This window comes from Cryptomeria japonica, chromosome 10 (assembly GCF_030272615.1).
Source record: "Cryptomeria japonica chromosome 10, Sugi_1.0, whole genome shotgun sequence".
In the NCBI taxonomy this organism is placed as follows: domain Eukaryota; kingdom Viridiplantae; phylum Streptophyta; class Pinopsida; order Cupressales; family Cupressaceae; genus Cryptomeria; species Cryptomeria japonica.
This window is the reverse complement of record NC_081414.1, coordinates 228,630,990-228,649,854: the sequence shown is the minus strand read 5'-3', so window position 1 is coordinate 228,649,854 and position 18,865 is coordinate 228,630,990. Positions and strand designations below refer to the sequence as shown.

The window sequence follows — 18,865 nt, the reverse complement described above, 5'->3', positions numbered from 1 at the left end:
TAGGAGTTTATTCCAGTATTGTTTCATTGCTCATTATTACCAAAAAAACACAAAAAAATCGATAAACATTCAAAAACCAAAACAAATTCAAATCTATTGCATTCAAAAGAAACAGTCAGCAGAGGAGAGCCAAGTTGGGTTCCTACAAAGTCACCAACCTTCAGAAATCAAGTGTGTGCAGCGAAGTTCATTCAAGCTTAAAGAGAGCTAAAATATCATTATTCAGTTAATGCAAGCTACGTAGAGCAACTCTAATTCCTAAAAGAACCTGGATAGAGCCCTGCTGCCAGCAAGCGTTTATAGCCCCGACGGAGTTATCACCTGTAAGCTCACAGAGATTGCTCTGTTTCTAATAAATTTTCTTATTGAAAATCGGCAGAGGGGTTTGCATTCCCAAAGCCAAGCATTTTGATATTTCTTTGCTTTTCAATTTCTTTTCTTTTGATTTTTTCTCTTTTATTTTCACTTTTTCACCTTGGCTGGTAAGCAGTGAAGCCTACGTGGGATTGAGCGTTATAGTGGTCATTGAAGCAGAGCTTCAGATTTTTCACTTGCAATGACTTCTCTTTGATAAAACGACAGACTTAAGCGATTTTAAGCGTTTAAAAGTGCAGTGATCACAACGTTGGCAACAAGACGCAGTAAGCAACTAAATTTTTAGAATGACTAAGCCTTAAATCAAAATGGATTGGCTATGGGGGCAACCGTCAATTAGGCGCTCTACCAAAGTTGTCATCCAAGAAATGAGTTGGAAAAAAACTTTCCGACTTCGCACACCAATGCTGGGAGAAGCAAACAAACCCCTTCAAAAACTGACAAGGAGACAACCCCTTCCGAAAGGACACCTACACTACGAAAAGAAAACTAAACTAAAGCAGAAAACAAGAAATCTAAGCTAAAAACAAAAACGAATAAAAAAATAGAAAACAAAAACCTAAACTAACTATGCACAAGAAGAGACCGATTGTACAAAATGCGGACTATATGCATGCGTTCCCGACCCAAGATGATTTTTCAGTATATGTAGCAGTAATAGGGCAGTGAGAATAGTTCTCAGCTAGGTTTGTTTGTCTTTATACTCTGAAAAGAAAATTTTCAGTTGGCCACTCTCAGGTTTAACCAAGACCTCAGGAAAAATTATCAATTGGGGAAGTTCATTAGGTGCGTGGTTAATCCATTTACAGGTTGCTTTCCGAGAATATTCAAAAGTAAATTGAAAATTTTCAGAAGTAATAGCAGGAGGGAAAGAAACAACCTGGTGTGATTCTGAGTCATGCGGGGTGTCATGCGATGGGAGATCTTTAGCAGCTGTATCAGGAGGTCGCCATTGGTGGTGGAACATCTCAGTAGCGTTTAGAGTGTGCAAATCAGCATCAGATTTTTCATCGAGTGGCCCAAGCTGACAGTTGATCTCAAAACCGAACTCGAACTCAGGAAAGAGGGGTGCATCATTTGCTGGTGCATCTTTATATTGTGTGAACAATGCAGCCTTAGGCACCTCTGTCAGCACGTCTTCAAACAATAGGGACCGTTCGATTGATTGGCCCTCAAAAACATCCTCAACAGACTCTTGGACCGCATCGTCCATTGGTGAGGCTGCCGCAAACTGGTCTTCAACTCGTGGCTGATCCACAAAGCTCACTTGATCGTCCTCCTGAACACTGTCCTCATCAGTTGCAGGGACAATAAATTCATTTGCTGCCTTGGTCTGATTGACCGGTTCATCTTGCTTAGCAATTGGCAACTCCATCCTTTCATCATCGGGGAGTGTGACGCTGCATTGATTTTGCGTTCGTCTATACTTGTCTGCAACAAGGTAGGCACTCCACACTTTACTGGTGATGCTCTCCTCTAGATCTTCCGACAGTCCAAACTGGGCTTTGACTTGATTGATTGCCTCCATGCACAATGAGCAGGTGAATTCTGAGTGTGGGGTATGGTGAATTCTGCACCACCAAGGTGATAGCACGTTCTAAGCGTAATTCCTCATCAAGACCAAACTGGTTCTCAATCTGTTCCTTAAAACGTGTAAACTCATTGATGCTGGACGGAGGACTAGGAATATTCGGTTGTGCTAACTTCACCGGTTTGGAGATATCCCAAAATATTATCTGCCCCTACAATGCGAGCTTGACCCTTGACAAAAATGTCAAGCAATTTAGTGCATCGTGCATTGTGGTGCCATGAATTCTGTAGTGAGCTGCAGATGCAAATTTGAACAACCGCTTGGGATATAGCTGCAGTCTTAGCCTCTGCTGGATATGAAAAATTTCAGGCTGTGAACAACCTTCATGAAGCGACTGACTCAACATAGAAATATTTTTGGTATTTTTAGATTTTTAGATTTTTTGGCTTTTCTGGTTCAACAGGGATCTTGCATATCCCAAGTATAGCATTTAAAAGGTCCTAATGGACTCAACTTGCTGCAAGGATCCTGACAAGGGCCCTCCTCCTAGCGCCAATTCTGTTGACGTGTATGAAATCGCATTGCTACGACTCCATTCGACCAACGCAGAATAGAATGTACTCGCTGAGTATCCTATCCTCTCTTGAGATAAGGAAATCCCTAATGCTGTTTCAATTTGATCAATGGGGACGACCTCAAGGTTTCGATTGTCAGGTCTTGACTGCAAGAAAGCTCAACGGTCGATATGATTTGCTGGGAGCACAAGGGGACTTACGTTTTGCAACAAGGTGGTCTGCTGTGATTCTCAGACTACGAAATAAAATCAAATGGGAAGGGTTCAAGAAGCCTAAGGACAAGGATGATAACAGCTGATGTAGCGGGTAGATAGATTTCGATAAACCAGTTCTTGTTTCGCCAGAGATACCCTCACAACTAGACAAAAACGGTGCAAGCTCCAAGGGATGAAGGATTTTCAGACTGGAGACACTCGTTTTAGGCACCCAATTCTGGTGTAGCCTAAGACGAACACCTGCAGTAAACTAAGCACAGTTTGGGTTTAGACTAACCATGCACGGTGACCTACAATCAGCAGACCCCCAATGGTATGAACCAAAAATGCATCAAATACCCCTCCACACTTCACCATTAAAATCCCTGCACTCTAAAATTAACCAGCTGAAAGAAACCATGCAAACAGACTCAAAAAAAGACAACAAACACCATATTTGAATGTTCATATATTTGCTTCAGCTGCCATTACAACAATTTCTGCAGCATCTCTATGCTATGCCTAAAATCTAATCTATTCTAACTCTAAAATCTAACTATCTGACTCCCAAAATTCTAACTAGAGTCTAACTCTTTACAAAAGAAAGGCCTCTGCCTTTTATAGATTTACAATTTTGAATCGAAGGCTAGGATGGGCTGCATCCAAGGGTTCTTATTTGCGTTCCAGAAACTAGTAGCTTTAACCACTGCCAATTCAACTCTGAGTCATCCAACCAACCATAATTCAACTACCTACAACTGTTTTGTCATTATTTTGAGTCTATTCGGTAGTTGGACATAACTGTCCACAACTGACTTGTTTCCCCTTTCAAAATATCTGAGTGGGGCCAGACAGTTTTTACAATAAAATAGTTTCAGTTTTTAAAACTGAGTTCTTGGAATTAAATCCAGCTGTGTATCCTTTCGAGTTTGCACATTTTGGTAGCATTTTGGATGTTCTTTGGTCTTTGGTTCCGGTGGTGGGATTTAGCTTGTCGTTCAACGACACGCTTCCCAATGTTTCATCGCTTTGATCCTGCACTGCATCTTTTCTCCTCCATCTTCCAGCGCTTGGCCTTGTTGATTCAGGCTTTCTCCTGCTTCCTTGTGATGATGTCGTGCGAACAATCAATCTCTTTTTAATAAATCAATTTGAAAAATTAAAATTAATTTAACAAATACGACGTCTGGCCGGAGAAGCTCATTGTGAGATGTATCTTGAAAGGTTTTTTTCGATTGATAGGGGGTGAGATGATCCTAAGTTTTACAAAACTTCGGGCCGCTTGGACAAAGTGTGCGATTTTGGGAGATTTTACTTTCACTTTCTTTCGGCCAAAAGAAACTGAATGTGTGATTCTAGCTGGTTTTTCTTGGTGTTTGCTAATTTTAAAGCATTTACCCCCTTTTGCGCGACTTTGAAGTTGTTCAATATTTTGGCCAACTTGAGAGTTTTGCGCGAGTTTGACACTTTCGGCATAAAAGGCCACTTTGCAAAACTTTATGAAAATAATGCTCGTATTTCACCGTTTGCCCATTTTCGGGTTGGAAGGGCGATTTTGAAGAGGTTATAAAATTTAAAGCCTTTTTGACTTGCGCGATTCTCCTTTCTTGCACAATTTCGGGGTGAAGAGACCTTTGAAAAACGTTTTAAAGCTTCGCGTTTTAACCCCTCGATAATTTTCGGGTTAAAAGGACAAAATACAAACTTTGCGATTTATAAAAATGACGCTTTACTCCATTTTCGGGCAAAACGGACTTTTTGCAAGGTTAATGTTTAGCGTTTAAAAGTTGTGACCCGCGATTTTCACTTGCCTGCCCAATTTAGGGCCCAAAGCATAAAATACAAACTTTTTAAAACGCCCTCCATACATTTCGCGATTTTCAGCCTGGAAGGGTCCTTTGCAAACTCGTTCTTTTAAAAAAAAAAACGCCCTACTTATTTTGCATTTTCGGGCTAGCAGGGCCTCATGAAAAGTTATATAAAAAACGCCTTTGTCATGACTTGCATTTTCGGGCCAAAGGGATTATTTTGCAAAATTTGCGTTTTTACGTTTTCTATTATTTGCGGGCTGGGAGGCGAAAATGCAAACTTTAAAGTCTAACGCCCCTTCATGCGATTTCGTCTTTTGCCATTTCTGCTCTTTTGAAGATTTTGCAAGATAAAAGAATGGTTTCCGAAAGTTATACAATTTTTGGGCAATTCTGATCTTCTGGGCGAACTTCGGTCCAAATGAAACATTTTTCAAATCTCGAAGCCTTTCGGCTTGTGAAGCTATTTTGCGATATTCTATTTTTGGGATTTTGACCTATTTTCAAAGGTTGGTTTTCGGGCAAATGAGACCATTTTGCAAGCCTGCCGATTTTTGGGCTATGAAGACTCTTTGCAAGCTTTATAAAAATAACGCCTTTCCTCTTAACTTGCGATTTTCGGCTGGGGGGCGACTTTTTGCAAAGTGCTTAAGTTTTAACGTTCTTTACCCTCTTTTATTCTCGGGATAAAAAGACTTTTGTTAATTTCGGCTCAGAGGGAAGCTTTGCAAATTTCGGCTTCGAGGGCCTTTTTGGAAAGTTCGTAATTTAAACATTTTCTCTCACGCGATTTTATTTTCGTCTCGGAAAGCCTATTTCGCGAGCTTTGGGGATTCCTTGATGTTTTCTCCCAAACGAACCACTTTGAGAGTTTATGAACCATCTCATATTTCGGTCTTTCAGACCGATTTTGGTTTTAACGACACTTGACTTGGACTTTCAAATCTCCTCCTTCCGCAGGGACAGACAGGCACAAATTGGGGTTCCCCTGTCAACTGACGGGGATGGGTGTGCAATACGCACAACACAAACCACTCATAGTTATCATGTTCGCCTTAGGCATGTGATTGCTAAACATAAATAAATCCTCACGTTAAGCTCTTTTCTTGGAACTAGCCATCTAGGGAAGAACCACTTTATCACTAGGTAATAAAAATTGGAGTCTTTACATCACATGCATCCTTTAAGTTACAATTTTAAATTTGCAGCTATTGATAATTTGATAAAATATGGGGTGCCTTCTAACTGTTTAATATTTAATTTCGTAGATTCTTGGTGCATAGATTGGGGTGCAAATACCCCAAATATTTAAAGGTTAGCCCTCCATATTTTGTGCCAACCTTGTAGTGCATCTAGCTGCAAGTGCAATCGGAGTTTGTTTGAGGTTATCCACGTGAAGAAGATGAAATTAACTCAAAAATACCTCAATGATCTTGTCTTTGTGTAATACAACCTTCGATTGCACACAAGAAGGGTAGAGGACAAATCGTAGGTGGTTGATCCTCATGGCAATTGGTTAGGGTGGGACAAGCAAACCCCATTGTTTATTGAAGATGAGATTTTTGATTTTGAGAGCTAGGCAATGGAGGATTTGGGTACATGTAATGTCCCTACTAGTTAGAGATCATTAACCTGCAAAACAAATTGTTAGAACACAACAAACATATATATATATATATATATATATATATATATATATATATATATATATATATATATATATATATATATAAGTAATCCTAATTGCAATCTAACTTTAATACTTAATTAACATAATCATAATTTTCATCTAATAAAAAAAGGATATGAATGCCATACGAAAGTATGTCCTTAGGCGGCTGTGAAGCTCGCCTTCTTGGTACCCCTTGCTCCCAAGCCCTCCAGGAAAATGAAGATGAGTTTGAATCCTGTCTTGGGTGTAACCTCTTACACCCAAGCCATCCAAGGAAGATCCTTGTCTATTCCTTGCCTTGGGTGATGCCTCCATCATCCAAGTCCTCAGAGGGGATCGACCAGATCCGTCGAGTCCTGACTTGGGTGTAACCTCTTACACCCAAGCCATCCAAGGAAGACCCTTGTCTATTCCTTGCCTTGGGTGATGCCTCCATCATCCAAGTCCTCAGAGGGGATCGACCAGATCCGTCTCTTCTTGGTTGAGTGTTAATCAACCAAACCATACATATGCATATCAGTTTTGAGTTCATAATCTATCCCTTTGTTGTTAACATGGATTCCTAATGTATTCTTTAACTTATATATATCAATGTGCTTTACCATCTTTAACATATGCATTACATTTCATTAAATACCTTTGTATTACATAATCCTTCCTAGTGTGTAAATTTGTGTATAAAACAATTAACATGATATACAACAATTTACATGATTATATCCTTTACCTATGTTTAATGACCAGTGAATATTATACATTAATGAATACATATACATTCACTAGACTACAATTAATATCACATATTAATGAACATTACACATTACCCATTAACTAATATTAATGAGTATTACACATTAACTAATATCAATGAACATTACATATTAGCTAATATACTTATATTATTTAATATAAGTAATTACCTATTCTTTACCTTTCGTCCGCAGCAGACAGCTTCCTCTCCAGTTCGCTCTCCTTCCCGTCCTCTATCATATTCAGTTCATTCAATTCCCCATTCCATTTGATCCCTCTTCCCTTTTATATCCCCCAATATGAGGTAGAGGTCACACCTCTTCATCATGTATGCCCTTTGGCAAGAGATACACTCTTTCACCATTAGCACCCTTTGAAGGAGTGCAACTCTTCATTAATTCTGCCCTTTGAAGGGCTACAAACTTTCACAAACAGATCTGCATTTCCATCCCCCATGTTTTTCTCTCAAATGAGGTTCTCTTCTCCCTTTTACATCTCATGTTTGAGGGAGTCACAACTTTTCATTTCATTCGTTTTAACTATTCATTAAACTTAACTAAATTATAATTATTTTATTTTAATTTTTATTCTTTTATATTTTAATTTTATTATTAGTATTTATTATTAAATCTTGCTTCAAAATGGGGACATTACAGTACAGCAGAAGGAGCTATAGGATTGGACGACATTGATGAGGCAGAGAAGTCCTTGCCATCTACTTGTAGGATGGAGGTCGAGCCAAAGCCACAAGCACAACCTTCTATGCTATGTGAGAAGCAACAGTAGACTCCAAGGATTAGAGCCTCAGCCTTTTCCCAAGTTTCCACTAGATTAGGGAAGAGAAAGATGTAAAATGTTGTATTTTGCAATATGTAATTTATGAATTATGATGATTTTCAAAGGCAATCATCATAAATTCATAATAGTTGTCAGCTATCTATTGTATTAGGATTTTGCATCATGATGTGATTTTGTACTCAATTTGTATTCAAATTAATCAAATTTAATAGAAAACACTTTTGTACTCATTTATGGACTCACTAGATACATTTTATCATTGAAATTTGCAAAAAAATGTGTTTCTAAAGAAATTCAATCAATTTTTTAAGTTGTCAAGTTATTTGCAAAGTTTTTGCTAAGTCACAAATTTTGGGTCTGCCAAGTTTTTGGTGAGTTAAAGTTTGCCAACTATGCTAGAAATAATGTGTTGGTTGAAAATTTTGTACACTTGGGGAAATATACAAAATTGTGGTTTCAACCACAGCACATGAGTAAAAACTCTCCTAATTAAGGGAAGGCTCCCCCTATCTAACTAAAACTGAAATAAAAACAGGATGGGACAGCAGTCTTCCTTCTTTCTTCAACAAAGACAATATCCTTTTCTCTTCACAGAAAAGGATAGCGATTGAATATGAATAGCAGTAACCACTTTGAAGTAAAATGAGAGAAAGGAAATGAAGTTTCCATAAAGCGCAAAGACTTCCGTCACTTCCTTTGGGACGGGACAGCAATGTCAAGCTCAAAGACTTGACTATTAGAAGTCCTAGCTACCCTTTGCTATAGTAAATTTTACAACGAATAAAAGACAACAGTTCAAAGACTGGAATAATTTATTCTTTTAACACAAAGACAAGAACTAATGCAAGCTCAAAGACTTGCTGCTATTTCTCATCAAACAATAATTTTTTCCTCAAGAATAGACGCAAGTTCAAAGACTTGCTGCTCCTTCTAGAGATTTCCTATTTTAATTAATCTTCTCTACTTGCAGCTCAAAGACTTTAAATCAGATTGGACTAAGCTCCTTTAGAAACACTTTGCATAGAAGAAATAAAAAGAGTCAAACTCAAACATGTAGCTCAAAGATTCAAAACTTGAGTAATCCTTCTTTATTATTCTTCAAAACCTTCAATTCACATACATAAGCTCAAAGACTTATTGCTGTAAATTTGGTAGAGTTTTTGCTTGCTTTCCCAAAACATAAAGATTACAAAGGACCCTCTCTTCTATTTATAGGAGAGGAGCCTTGAGAAAAAGGTGGGAGGATCCTAACTAACTTGAGAAATTCCCTCAACCACCAAGACCTATTCAACTACAAATTATGACTTATTCAAGGTTACAAGTCCTATTTCAAATTGACTTGTAACCTGCCTACTTGCAATTACAAAAATGCAAGTGATGACAACTTGCAATTACAAAAATGCTTTTACAAGTAAACTTTTCGAAAGAGAAACTACAATTTTGAAATTACAATTTCGAATTTACAATTTCTAATTTACAACCAAGTGTTAAAAACACTTAAGCTGCACCTCTTGAAGACACGAACAATTCGAACTTCCGAATAACTTTCTGCAATTCATCAGGATTTGGTTCATGAGTGTTCATAGCCACCACCCTAGTCTTTACGATGACATCATGGCATTGGCATAGCGTGGAGTTGCCCTTTTCCAATGCTGACCGGATTTCCTGCAACTCAGTTTGATACTTAATCAATATTTGAATGGAAGAGACTGAGAATTGCTCACTTCTCCATTCATCATGAATCTTGAGTTGCAGATCTGCAAGAACTTCTTTGTCGGGCAACAACTCATCATCCTGATTTAGAATGTCACAGGATGCCTTTTTACAATGGGAGGAAACATCTTGAAAGACTGCTTCACGCAACTTTAAGGTCTCATCAATTTCTTGAATGAGCGACTTGAGAACAAGAGATTTGTTCTCCAGAAGTTCCTCATATTCAATGTACATGACTCTAGAAGGAATTATGTCATGCACCTGAAGAACGCCCAACTGATGTTGAGGCATCTTTCGCCAAGAAACTAAATTTCTCTCAACCTTCTCCAAATTTAGTTTGAAAGCACCCAAGATTTGATTCAACTTATCTTCAATGATTTCCAATTTAGCCATTGTTTCAAATACCTGTCTTATGACTTGTGAACATAAGTCATGCAATTGATCAACCCAGGTGTCTAAGGCTTGAACCTTTTGGGCGGCTCTCTCGATACCTTGGATTGGTTCACTGACCTTGGAAGAAATAGGTACTTGGCCTTCTCCACTTGAAGGTTGAGTAATACTTTGGATAGCTGCCATGAGTCTTTGATTCTCTACTTTCAATTGATCTTTCTTGGTCAAAACCTCATCATACCGTTGTACCAATGTAGCCACTGTTTGCTGAGCGTCATGTTTGACAACCTCATGAGTTTGCTTACCCAGTTGCACTTTTGTGATCTGATAATCAGCTGCTTGCATTTCTTCAACTGGTTTATCTGATATTGGTTCAGCAATTTCTGCCACTCATCCGATTTTCATCAACGGTCACCCTCGAAACTGTCTTTGCCCTCTTAACAGCTTTAGGTTTTGATTGTTTCAACTGTTGATAGTCAAAGGCATCAGGTGAGATCACCTGCTTCTTCCTCTTTGCAGTGAAGGAACTGAGCCATGGAGGTAAGGCCATTAACTCTGACTCTAGGAAAGAAGGAGAAGCAGTTTCTGTTTGAAGAACTGTGGTGACCTTGGGAGAAGTGTCTGTCTGAATAGCCACCATAGTCTGCTGAGTGACGACAGGATGTGATGAAGATGTCATGAACTCATTAAAACAGGTCAAAGAAGTATCAATATCAGATAAAGGTGCATATGAAGGATCATCTGAAAAGATATTCAGCAAATCTTCCTGAGAATGATTTTGAATTGGTTCTACTGCTGAAAGTGGAAGAACGTCATGCGGAGATTCTGAAACTGAAGGGGCAGAACGAGAGTTCACATCTATCACAGGAGGAAACATGAGTACCTCAATAGGAAGTGAAGAAAGAGAATTATGTGGGGACTCTGTAGAAAACGACTGAGGAGCATTATCAGATTGAGTTTCTTCCTCTGAAGCTTCAGGATCAATCACATGAATTTCCAACCATGGCTTCTCCTTACCTTGGACTGTTATTTACTGGGGAGGAAGCACCATTGCACGACTGACTCGCAGTTTGATCCTTGTACTAGAAGAGGATGCACCTTCTTTATCGTCCAGTTGAATTTCAGACTTCCGCCCAAGAGGACCTGTAGAATCATCTTCTTTCCCAACTTTAATCTTAATGAGCTTGACACCATTGTTCTTAAGACAGATATTGGTATTGGCAAGAACTGACTGAAATCTATCCAAGATAGAAGTGCCTTCCTTATGGGACTAGTGGATAGAAGGAAGTAGAGCCTCATCAACATTCTGATTGACAAACTCAGGATCAAGAACGTTGCCATCATCAATCATACCTTGTGGCATGTTCACGAGGTTTAGATCCACAATCTGTTCTGCAGTGAGTCGGCAGTAATCCATCTTGCGAATCTCCTTTTCTGTACGGAGATCAACCCAGATATCTTCTATCCGATGCACATGGATGAAGGTCTTCTTGATCTTTTCCTTCATGCCCCGGTAATCGAAATCAGCTCTAGGTTTGAATCTTTTGAGTCTAATTTCCTGCAACTCGGTCTCCATAGCCCTAGCCTTGACTGAAGTCATTATAGAATATTGACCAATCTTCAATGGGTTGTTGGAAGAAATACCCATGCCAACCTTGTGCTTAACTGACTGATGTGTATGCACAACCATGATCTATCTTCCCAATTCCATGAGAATAATCTTGTCGGTTGGGTATCGGTTGGGTATCGTGGAAGCATGTAAGGCTGCCTGCCATAGCACCCAACTCTCATGTAGGTAAAAGTTGGAAACTGGAGAAACAAACAACCATATTCTTTCACCCTTTCCCATGCTTCTTCTGAGACTCTTTTGTTCTTCAGGTTCTTGTCAAATTGACATAGGTAATGACCAAAGAAAGCGTCCTGAACCCTTCTGAAATGAGACCTGCTTGATCTTAGAGGCAACTGATCATAGTATTCCCAAACTGGTACAAGCATGCGGTCACCCTTGGTGGAAAGACCTGGGAAATGTCTAAGTGATGCAGCAATATACACGAGATATGAATTCATGTAGAAGGTGAAAGTAGTAGGGACGACCGCAAGTTGTTCACACAAAGCATCACTAATGATCTCACCCCAACAAATGTGCTGAGACTGCCTTATCAACATAATAAATTGGTACATCCACGGTTCAAAAACATTGGAATGCTCCAATCCCATCATACGGCTTAGAAGAGTAATAGTATCACCGATCTCATTCTTGAAATCAGATCGATATAACTTTGCCCATCTGGTAAGCATAGTGCGAGGTTCATGAATCCATTTATTGATATGATACTTACAATCTTTCTCCCTTTTGGCAAAGTATTCAGCTGCACTTTGCTTGGAGATCTCTATATAGATGGTTTCAGATGGTATTTTGAAAACCCTCTCTATAGCTTCTGCATCCAGACGAATGATCACTTCTCCATCATCATTTTTAATAACTCGTGTCTCTTTATCAAAATGATGGGCAAATGCTAGAACAAATTCCGGTTCTAGGGCAGCAACTGGAAAGGATGCGATATGATGGATATGGCTGTCCAACAACCGTTGCATATCCCCCTCCTTCGGATCTTCCATCCTTTGTATGAATTCGGACATGTCAACATGCCCTATCTCAGTATCCTTGATATGATCAAGGGAGGAGGAAACCTGTGACTGAGGGACTTCATTTTGGTATTTGTCATACTTGTATTTCATCTTTTTTGGAGTGGGAGATGATGGTACATCTGTCATCTGAAAACAACTGGGAATGCTGCAATGTAGATCCAAAAGTATCAAGGCAATATCAAAGTCAGTATCTTTAGACATTTTTACTCCTCCAAATAGGAAAGTTAAACTTTCGTACTTTGGATTTGTGAGAGGAAATATAAGAGGTGGAAAGATAAGCTTTTGACTTATGTCGGGTTTTGAAACATGTTTTGCAAGTACACAAGAGGGAAGTACAAACGTGCAATCGGGTTTCCAAATTCCGAATGCAATTATACTTGCAAAACACGAAGCATGAATAAATGGAAGGAGAATGAATTTTCAGTTTGGAAGTTGGGAAGAACACATTTGCAATTGGTTTTCTAAATCCAAATGCAAATTTACTTACAAACTGAAAATCGAAGGAATGGATGAAAAAAATGGTATTTAGGCAAGTAGGAAATGATGGAGATGATAAGTACGGATGAACGAATTGGAAACGGATAGGTAAAAATGAATTTCAAGAAGATCACTTGGAACTTTGCCATGCAAAAATGGGAAGAACTTGCAACTTGCAATCCGGATTTCAAAACCCGAAATTGGGAAGAACTTAATTTTTTCGTCATTGAAACTTGGACTAAAGAAGGTTAAGTCTTTGTCCAAAAAGGGAAGAACACATCTTTAGGTAGAACTTTTCACACTTGCAAATTTCTTTGCAAATTGGGAAGATTGCAAATTGGGAAGAGCACATCTTTCTTATTTTGAAACTTGATTTTTGGACCAAAGAAGGTTAAGTCTTTGTTCAAAAAGGGGAAGAACACAAATTTTCGTCTTACTCGCAATCGGGTTTCTAAAACCCGAATGCAAGTAAAGAAGGAGAATTACAAAGGGGAAGAACAACTTTACTTTACACATTTCTTTGTAGAATGGGGAATTTCCTCTCATAAACCCGTTATGAACATGAACAAAACTAAAACTAAACAAGAAAATGCAAGGAAAGAAATAAGAAAGAAATACAAAAATAAAAATTACCTTGCAAGGTTGAGAAGAAATCCAAACTTGGAGAATCAACCCAACATGGAAGATGAAGCCCTTTAAATAGAATTTAAACAATGGAAAAAACTTAGCCACGCATTGTGACAAAAATAAAACCGATTTGTTATAAAAATGCCACGTAAAAATGTTAAGGAAGTGGTTCGAAATTGATTTTATTCATCATTAAATACAAGCAAAGCAAAAACGATTTAGGATTGAAAGCATACCTCATAGGCGAAGAATGTTGCATTTTTAGCAAAAAAGTGACTGTTTTTAGGGCCTTTTTTGCAAATCCGAAACCAAAAATGCGCATAAAATGGTTTGATAAATGCTTAGAATCCAACACATTTATGGTTGAGTCAAAAACGCCTTAGGAATAGATGGATTGAAACCCCCAAACCATGGCAAATCGCATAAATGCATGATTCAGAAAAAACGCTTTGAAGAAGACAAATGGCGAAAAAATGGTTTAATGAATGCGTGGAAAATGGGTTTGAATCCTTCAAAGTTGCAGCAAATCCACACTTGGAAGGAATCCCTACATTTCCTCCAAAAAATTCGAACCCAAATCAGCTTGCAATGGCATGGAAGAATTTCGGGTTTTGGAAACAAAACAACAAGTTTTACAAAATGTTCATATTTTTGCCTCTAAGGCAAATTTCGGGTTTTAGAAAAGAAATTACAAGTTAAATTACTTGTAATAGAGAAATAGAATTCCCTTTACAAGTGATTTCACTTAAAACATGTAAAGGGGTTTTAAAATCCCATTTACAAGATTTATTTTAACATTATAAAAATAACTTTAAGTTATAAAGACATGTAAAGGGGTTTTAAAATCCCATTTACAAGTTTTATAAACACTAAAGTCAAGATACTGGTAATGGGGGTTTTAAAACCCTCATTACAAGTTTTATAAAAACTTGCAGTTGGAGAAAAATTCCCCTACAAGCGTAAAAGCTTCAAGGGGGTTTTGAAAAACAAATTACCAGTTACTGGTAATTATCAAAAAATTCCCCTGCATTGAAGCAAAAACATAGCAAACGGACTCGGAACGCGACGAAATTTGAAACGTAGCTTGGAGATGGATCAACGATCAATCCAGTCCAAGGATGGGGCGAATTTCTGTCTCGGGAAGCGTGCCACAGAGTAAAAATTTCCATTTTTTAACAAAAATTTCTATATGATAGTCCAATTTTTGAAATCAAAAATTGAGGAGAACATAATGATAGGTTCCCTTGAGCCTAGATGAAAGCTCATCTATTATTGGTGTTTTTGTACTCCTTTAAAACAATGTCTATTAGTACTTTCCTTCCTCTTCTTTTAATGATACTAAGAAGCATGGTGGCGTTTGAAAAACTTGAAATGGCTCGAGTCTTTTTTCCCTTGGTGAGAACTAGAATCCTCCATCTTCCCCTTTTGATCCTTCTTGGATCCTCATTCCTTACAACCTTTACTTATCTTTGCAACGAGGTCTAGATTTTGACTCTTTTACTTTGGCTGAAGTAGTTTCGAATCTAGTTTCCTCCTACATGAAATTATCCCAAAGATTCTCAAAAGTGGTAAGCTTCTTGTGAGCACAAACAACTCAAACAAATGGTCCTAGGATGGAGAGAACCCATTTGAAGGTATGGATACCAACTTATCATTACCCAACTTTACCATGATAGTAGCGAGCTAGTCTCAAATCTTAGTGATCTTCATTAGGTAGTTGGCCACAATGTTTGTATCCCATATGCATATGGCATTTATCTTGTTCTTTATTAGATGTTCAAACTCTGATATAGAGTGGTCAAGGCATCTTACATCTACTTCACTGTCATCTTCTTTGTGATGCAAGGGATCAAATGGTCCTTCACCACATCTAGGATGATATGCTTTAGTATGGCCAAATTCTGTTTTGTTCAACCAACTAAATGGTACTAGTAGTAGATGCAGTCTTCTTCACAAAACTCCAAAGATGAACCTCCTCCAATAGCATCTGTAAGCTATAGGTGTAAAGTCGAAAGCACTCTAGATGGTCCCACTCTCTAAGACCAAGAATAGTCATAATTGTAGCTATTGGAACATGCTAAAACCGAATGAAGTAGCAGGGAATAACTCAGATCAGCAGCTTATCACAGGTGCAGATAAACACAACAATTGCTGGAGCATTTAGAGATCCCATTGTACAAGCTCTCACAAGTCAAGATCACTTCAATCACTGAAGCAAGGTCATCACACTTGCTAAAAATGTCTGACAGCTCCCTCTAAAGGATAGCAACACACTCAATAAACAGATTTGGAAGATTTCAAATAATGTGCTCTGATACCAATTTAAAGTTTTAGACCTTGATATGCACATTCTGCACTTGGAAAAGTAGCCCTAACTGTACATTATAACTTAAGTCAAAATAGCATACTTGCGTATGATAAATTGCAAACACACATTTTTGAAGATATGAATGCTACTAAAGAATCCATCCTTTATTAAACTGAAATGAATTACATTTCACTCAAAACTTCTCTCTCTATCTTTAGAAAAATCTAAATAAATAAAACAGAAAACAAAAAGTGCCTTGTTCTAGATATAAGGATAACAACTCATCTTTTAGAGTCCCTCTAAATATAAGAAAAATGTTTTCATGCTAAATAGAAGACTTGCACTCAGCTCAGAATAGGTGGGAAAAAGTGCCAAACGTGCTGATTTCTGCACCCTGCTGAAGGAGAAGAGGAGCAATGCAACACGTTCAGAAAACCAACAGTAACCAGCTCTTTCTTGTTCCTACTTTGGAAGAGTTTTTCTAACTAATCTTGTAACTATCTTGTAACTATCTTGTTTATCAATGTTATAATAAAAATAAAAATGCACATATATGTATACATATATGCAATATTACTGTTGTTATTACATGAAGTTCTTGATGCATTGAAAGTGGGTAAGCAGGGATTTTTTGCTTGAATGTTTGGAAATTTTAGGTAACTTGAATTCTAATAATAATTTTAATGGCTTAACAATGAATAGATAACAATAAATTCAAGAATCACAATATAATTCAAAATAGTTAAGTTTATAGACAACAAATTTAACTTCGTTATCCCCAATCTCATAATTTGACATTAATTGATAATTAAAACTGAATTAATCAGCACAGCAAAATTGAAATTTGTATTCATGAGATTGATATTTGCAACAGTAAATTCAAATTGGCATTAAAATTTGAAGATTGATAATATATATGTCCAATAGGACAGTAAATCATACAAGATAATTAAAATTGCAAAATCCAAAAATAGTAGTAAGTTCTTCAATAGAATAATAGAAAGGAAGACATGCAAATAACTATAAATTTATGATTTTTGTGTGGTTACTGGCTTTATCCTCAGCTTGCATGTGCTCATCAATTTTATCATTTCTCTTGGGATCCCCTGGCTGATCAAATGCGCTCAGGGACATCCCAATATACTCCTGCTGAATATTTATGTCCTTCGAATTAATCTATATGGCGTCCAAGGATGAACATCCCAACATGTAGTATGTCCCTGTAAATAACATTAAGTCATTCGATTCTTAAGACATGAACCATGATGAACTCCATGTAGCATTGTTTCTCTCTATTGTAATGTGGCTCTTGATATAGTGGAGGAAGCTATAAGTGGACAAGTTCTTCTCAGCTTTAGAGGAACTAACAGTTTGAGAGAACAATTGAATTGCATACACGGCCCCTTGGTTTTTATTACTAAGATTTTGCATTTTGTATATAAATGCCAAACGCTTGTTCTGCTTTCAAAATTGTCCTGTATAGATTTCTGTATCCAGCATCAGTGTTTTAGAATAAGAGTTATCCTCCATATGTGAATTACCGATTACTGTGCAGGGAGAAACACATGTAAAAGCTGTCATAACTAAAAGAACATGTTTATATGAGATATATATATATTATAAAAAAGTTGTTGCATGCAGAAAAGAAATTCACTGAAAGCCTATGTATTTAGCACTTGTTGGTTGCATAGAAAACATTTAAGAAAAAATATTTTTTTTCTGTTATTATACAGTCTTGTTCACACTCATATGCTGCCCCATGTTTGTACTTGAACCTTGTTCTAAGTGCATTTTTACAACTGCATTTTAGGTTATCATAGAGTTGGGGTTTCATTCCCTAATTTAATGTTATTAACTTTCTGGGTCCTTTCTATGCTATTTCTTAATAAAGTGCCTGATAGAAGCTCTTGTTTAATACACCCTTTTTAATGACAGGTCAGCCATCATCCCATGACCATAGCATGCCATTGTGAAGGAAGAGGCTGGGTTTTTTGGGGTGATAGTACATTGAAAAGCAGATTTTGGGGTCGTTCTATTCAGCTAGATCCTATTGGAATTCTTACCCTTAAATTTGCGGATGGAGAAGTATTCCAGTGGAGTAAGGTTAAACCCTTTAAATGGTTGGGTTTTTTTTGTTCTTTTCCTATATACAATATAGCTTAAAAAATGTGGCAAATCTCTCTCTCTCTCTCTCTCTCTCTCTCTCTCTCTCTCTCTCTCTCTCTAACTCTCTCTTATATATATATACACACACACGTACGAGGATGGCTAATTTCTAGATTTTTTCTGTGTAATGTCTTTTTTCAGGTGACAACCTCAATTTACAATATAATTCTTGGAAAACTTTATTGTGAACATTATGGGACAATGCATATTCAAGGGAATAGACAACTATCATGCAAGTTAAAATTCAAGGAACAATCAATAATGGAAAGAAATCCACACCAGGTAATATTTGAAGTATTTGGATTTCAGCTATAAGTAATAGAAATACAACGTTTATGTGGGAACATGTTGATTTATTTTAGTTTCTGCATGATGAGACAACCACATGGGCAAATGTATTCTATTAAATGCCACAATGGCATTATTTGATATTTTGAAATGTTCTATATATCTCAGTTCTCTTGGAAGCACAATTACATCAATCACTTGATTTGTCTTATTGCTTCACTTAGGCTCATATCAATTGTTATGAAAGTATATGGATCAATTCCTTCTCCCCCTTGCCTTTATCTTGCACTAGAGTTGTAAAAAATTTCTATTGCATAGGATGTTTTTCTTGCTTATATCCTTGATGTGATTGTTTTTTAAGGGGATTTTTTTTCTTGCATGCAAAGTCAAAAGGTAGGAATCTTTTGTTTTAGTTTCGCGTTCTCTTCAATTTTGGAGTGTTGACAGTAGGATTACCCCGAGGTCTTAGAGATTAGGAAATCCATCTTTGCATTAATGCAAGGATAAAGTCAACTTTTGTAATTTATCTTTTTGTTTTTCTTGT

At 37.4% G+C, this 18,865-nt stretch overlaps 1 protein-coding gene across 5 annotated transcripts in view; it reads left to right on the top strand.

The window, feature by feature from the left end:
* The window catches only part of LOC131077806 (oxysterol-binding protein-related protein 1C), a 213,769-nt gene that overhangs the window by 167,534 nt on the left and 27,370 nt on the right, over window positions 1-18,865 (top strand). For all 5 annotated transcript variants that reach the window (XM_059212094.1, XM_059212093.1, XM_058015366.2 and 2 more), the window contains 2 exons: window positions 17,803-17,970; window positions 18,175-18,315. In XM_059212094.1, the coding sequence (XP_059068077.1) occupies window positions 17,803-17,970; window positions 18,175-18,315 (309 nt within the window). The remainder of the gene's footprint in view (window positions 1-17,802; window positions 17,971-18,174; window positions 18,316-18,865) is intronic.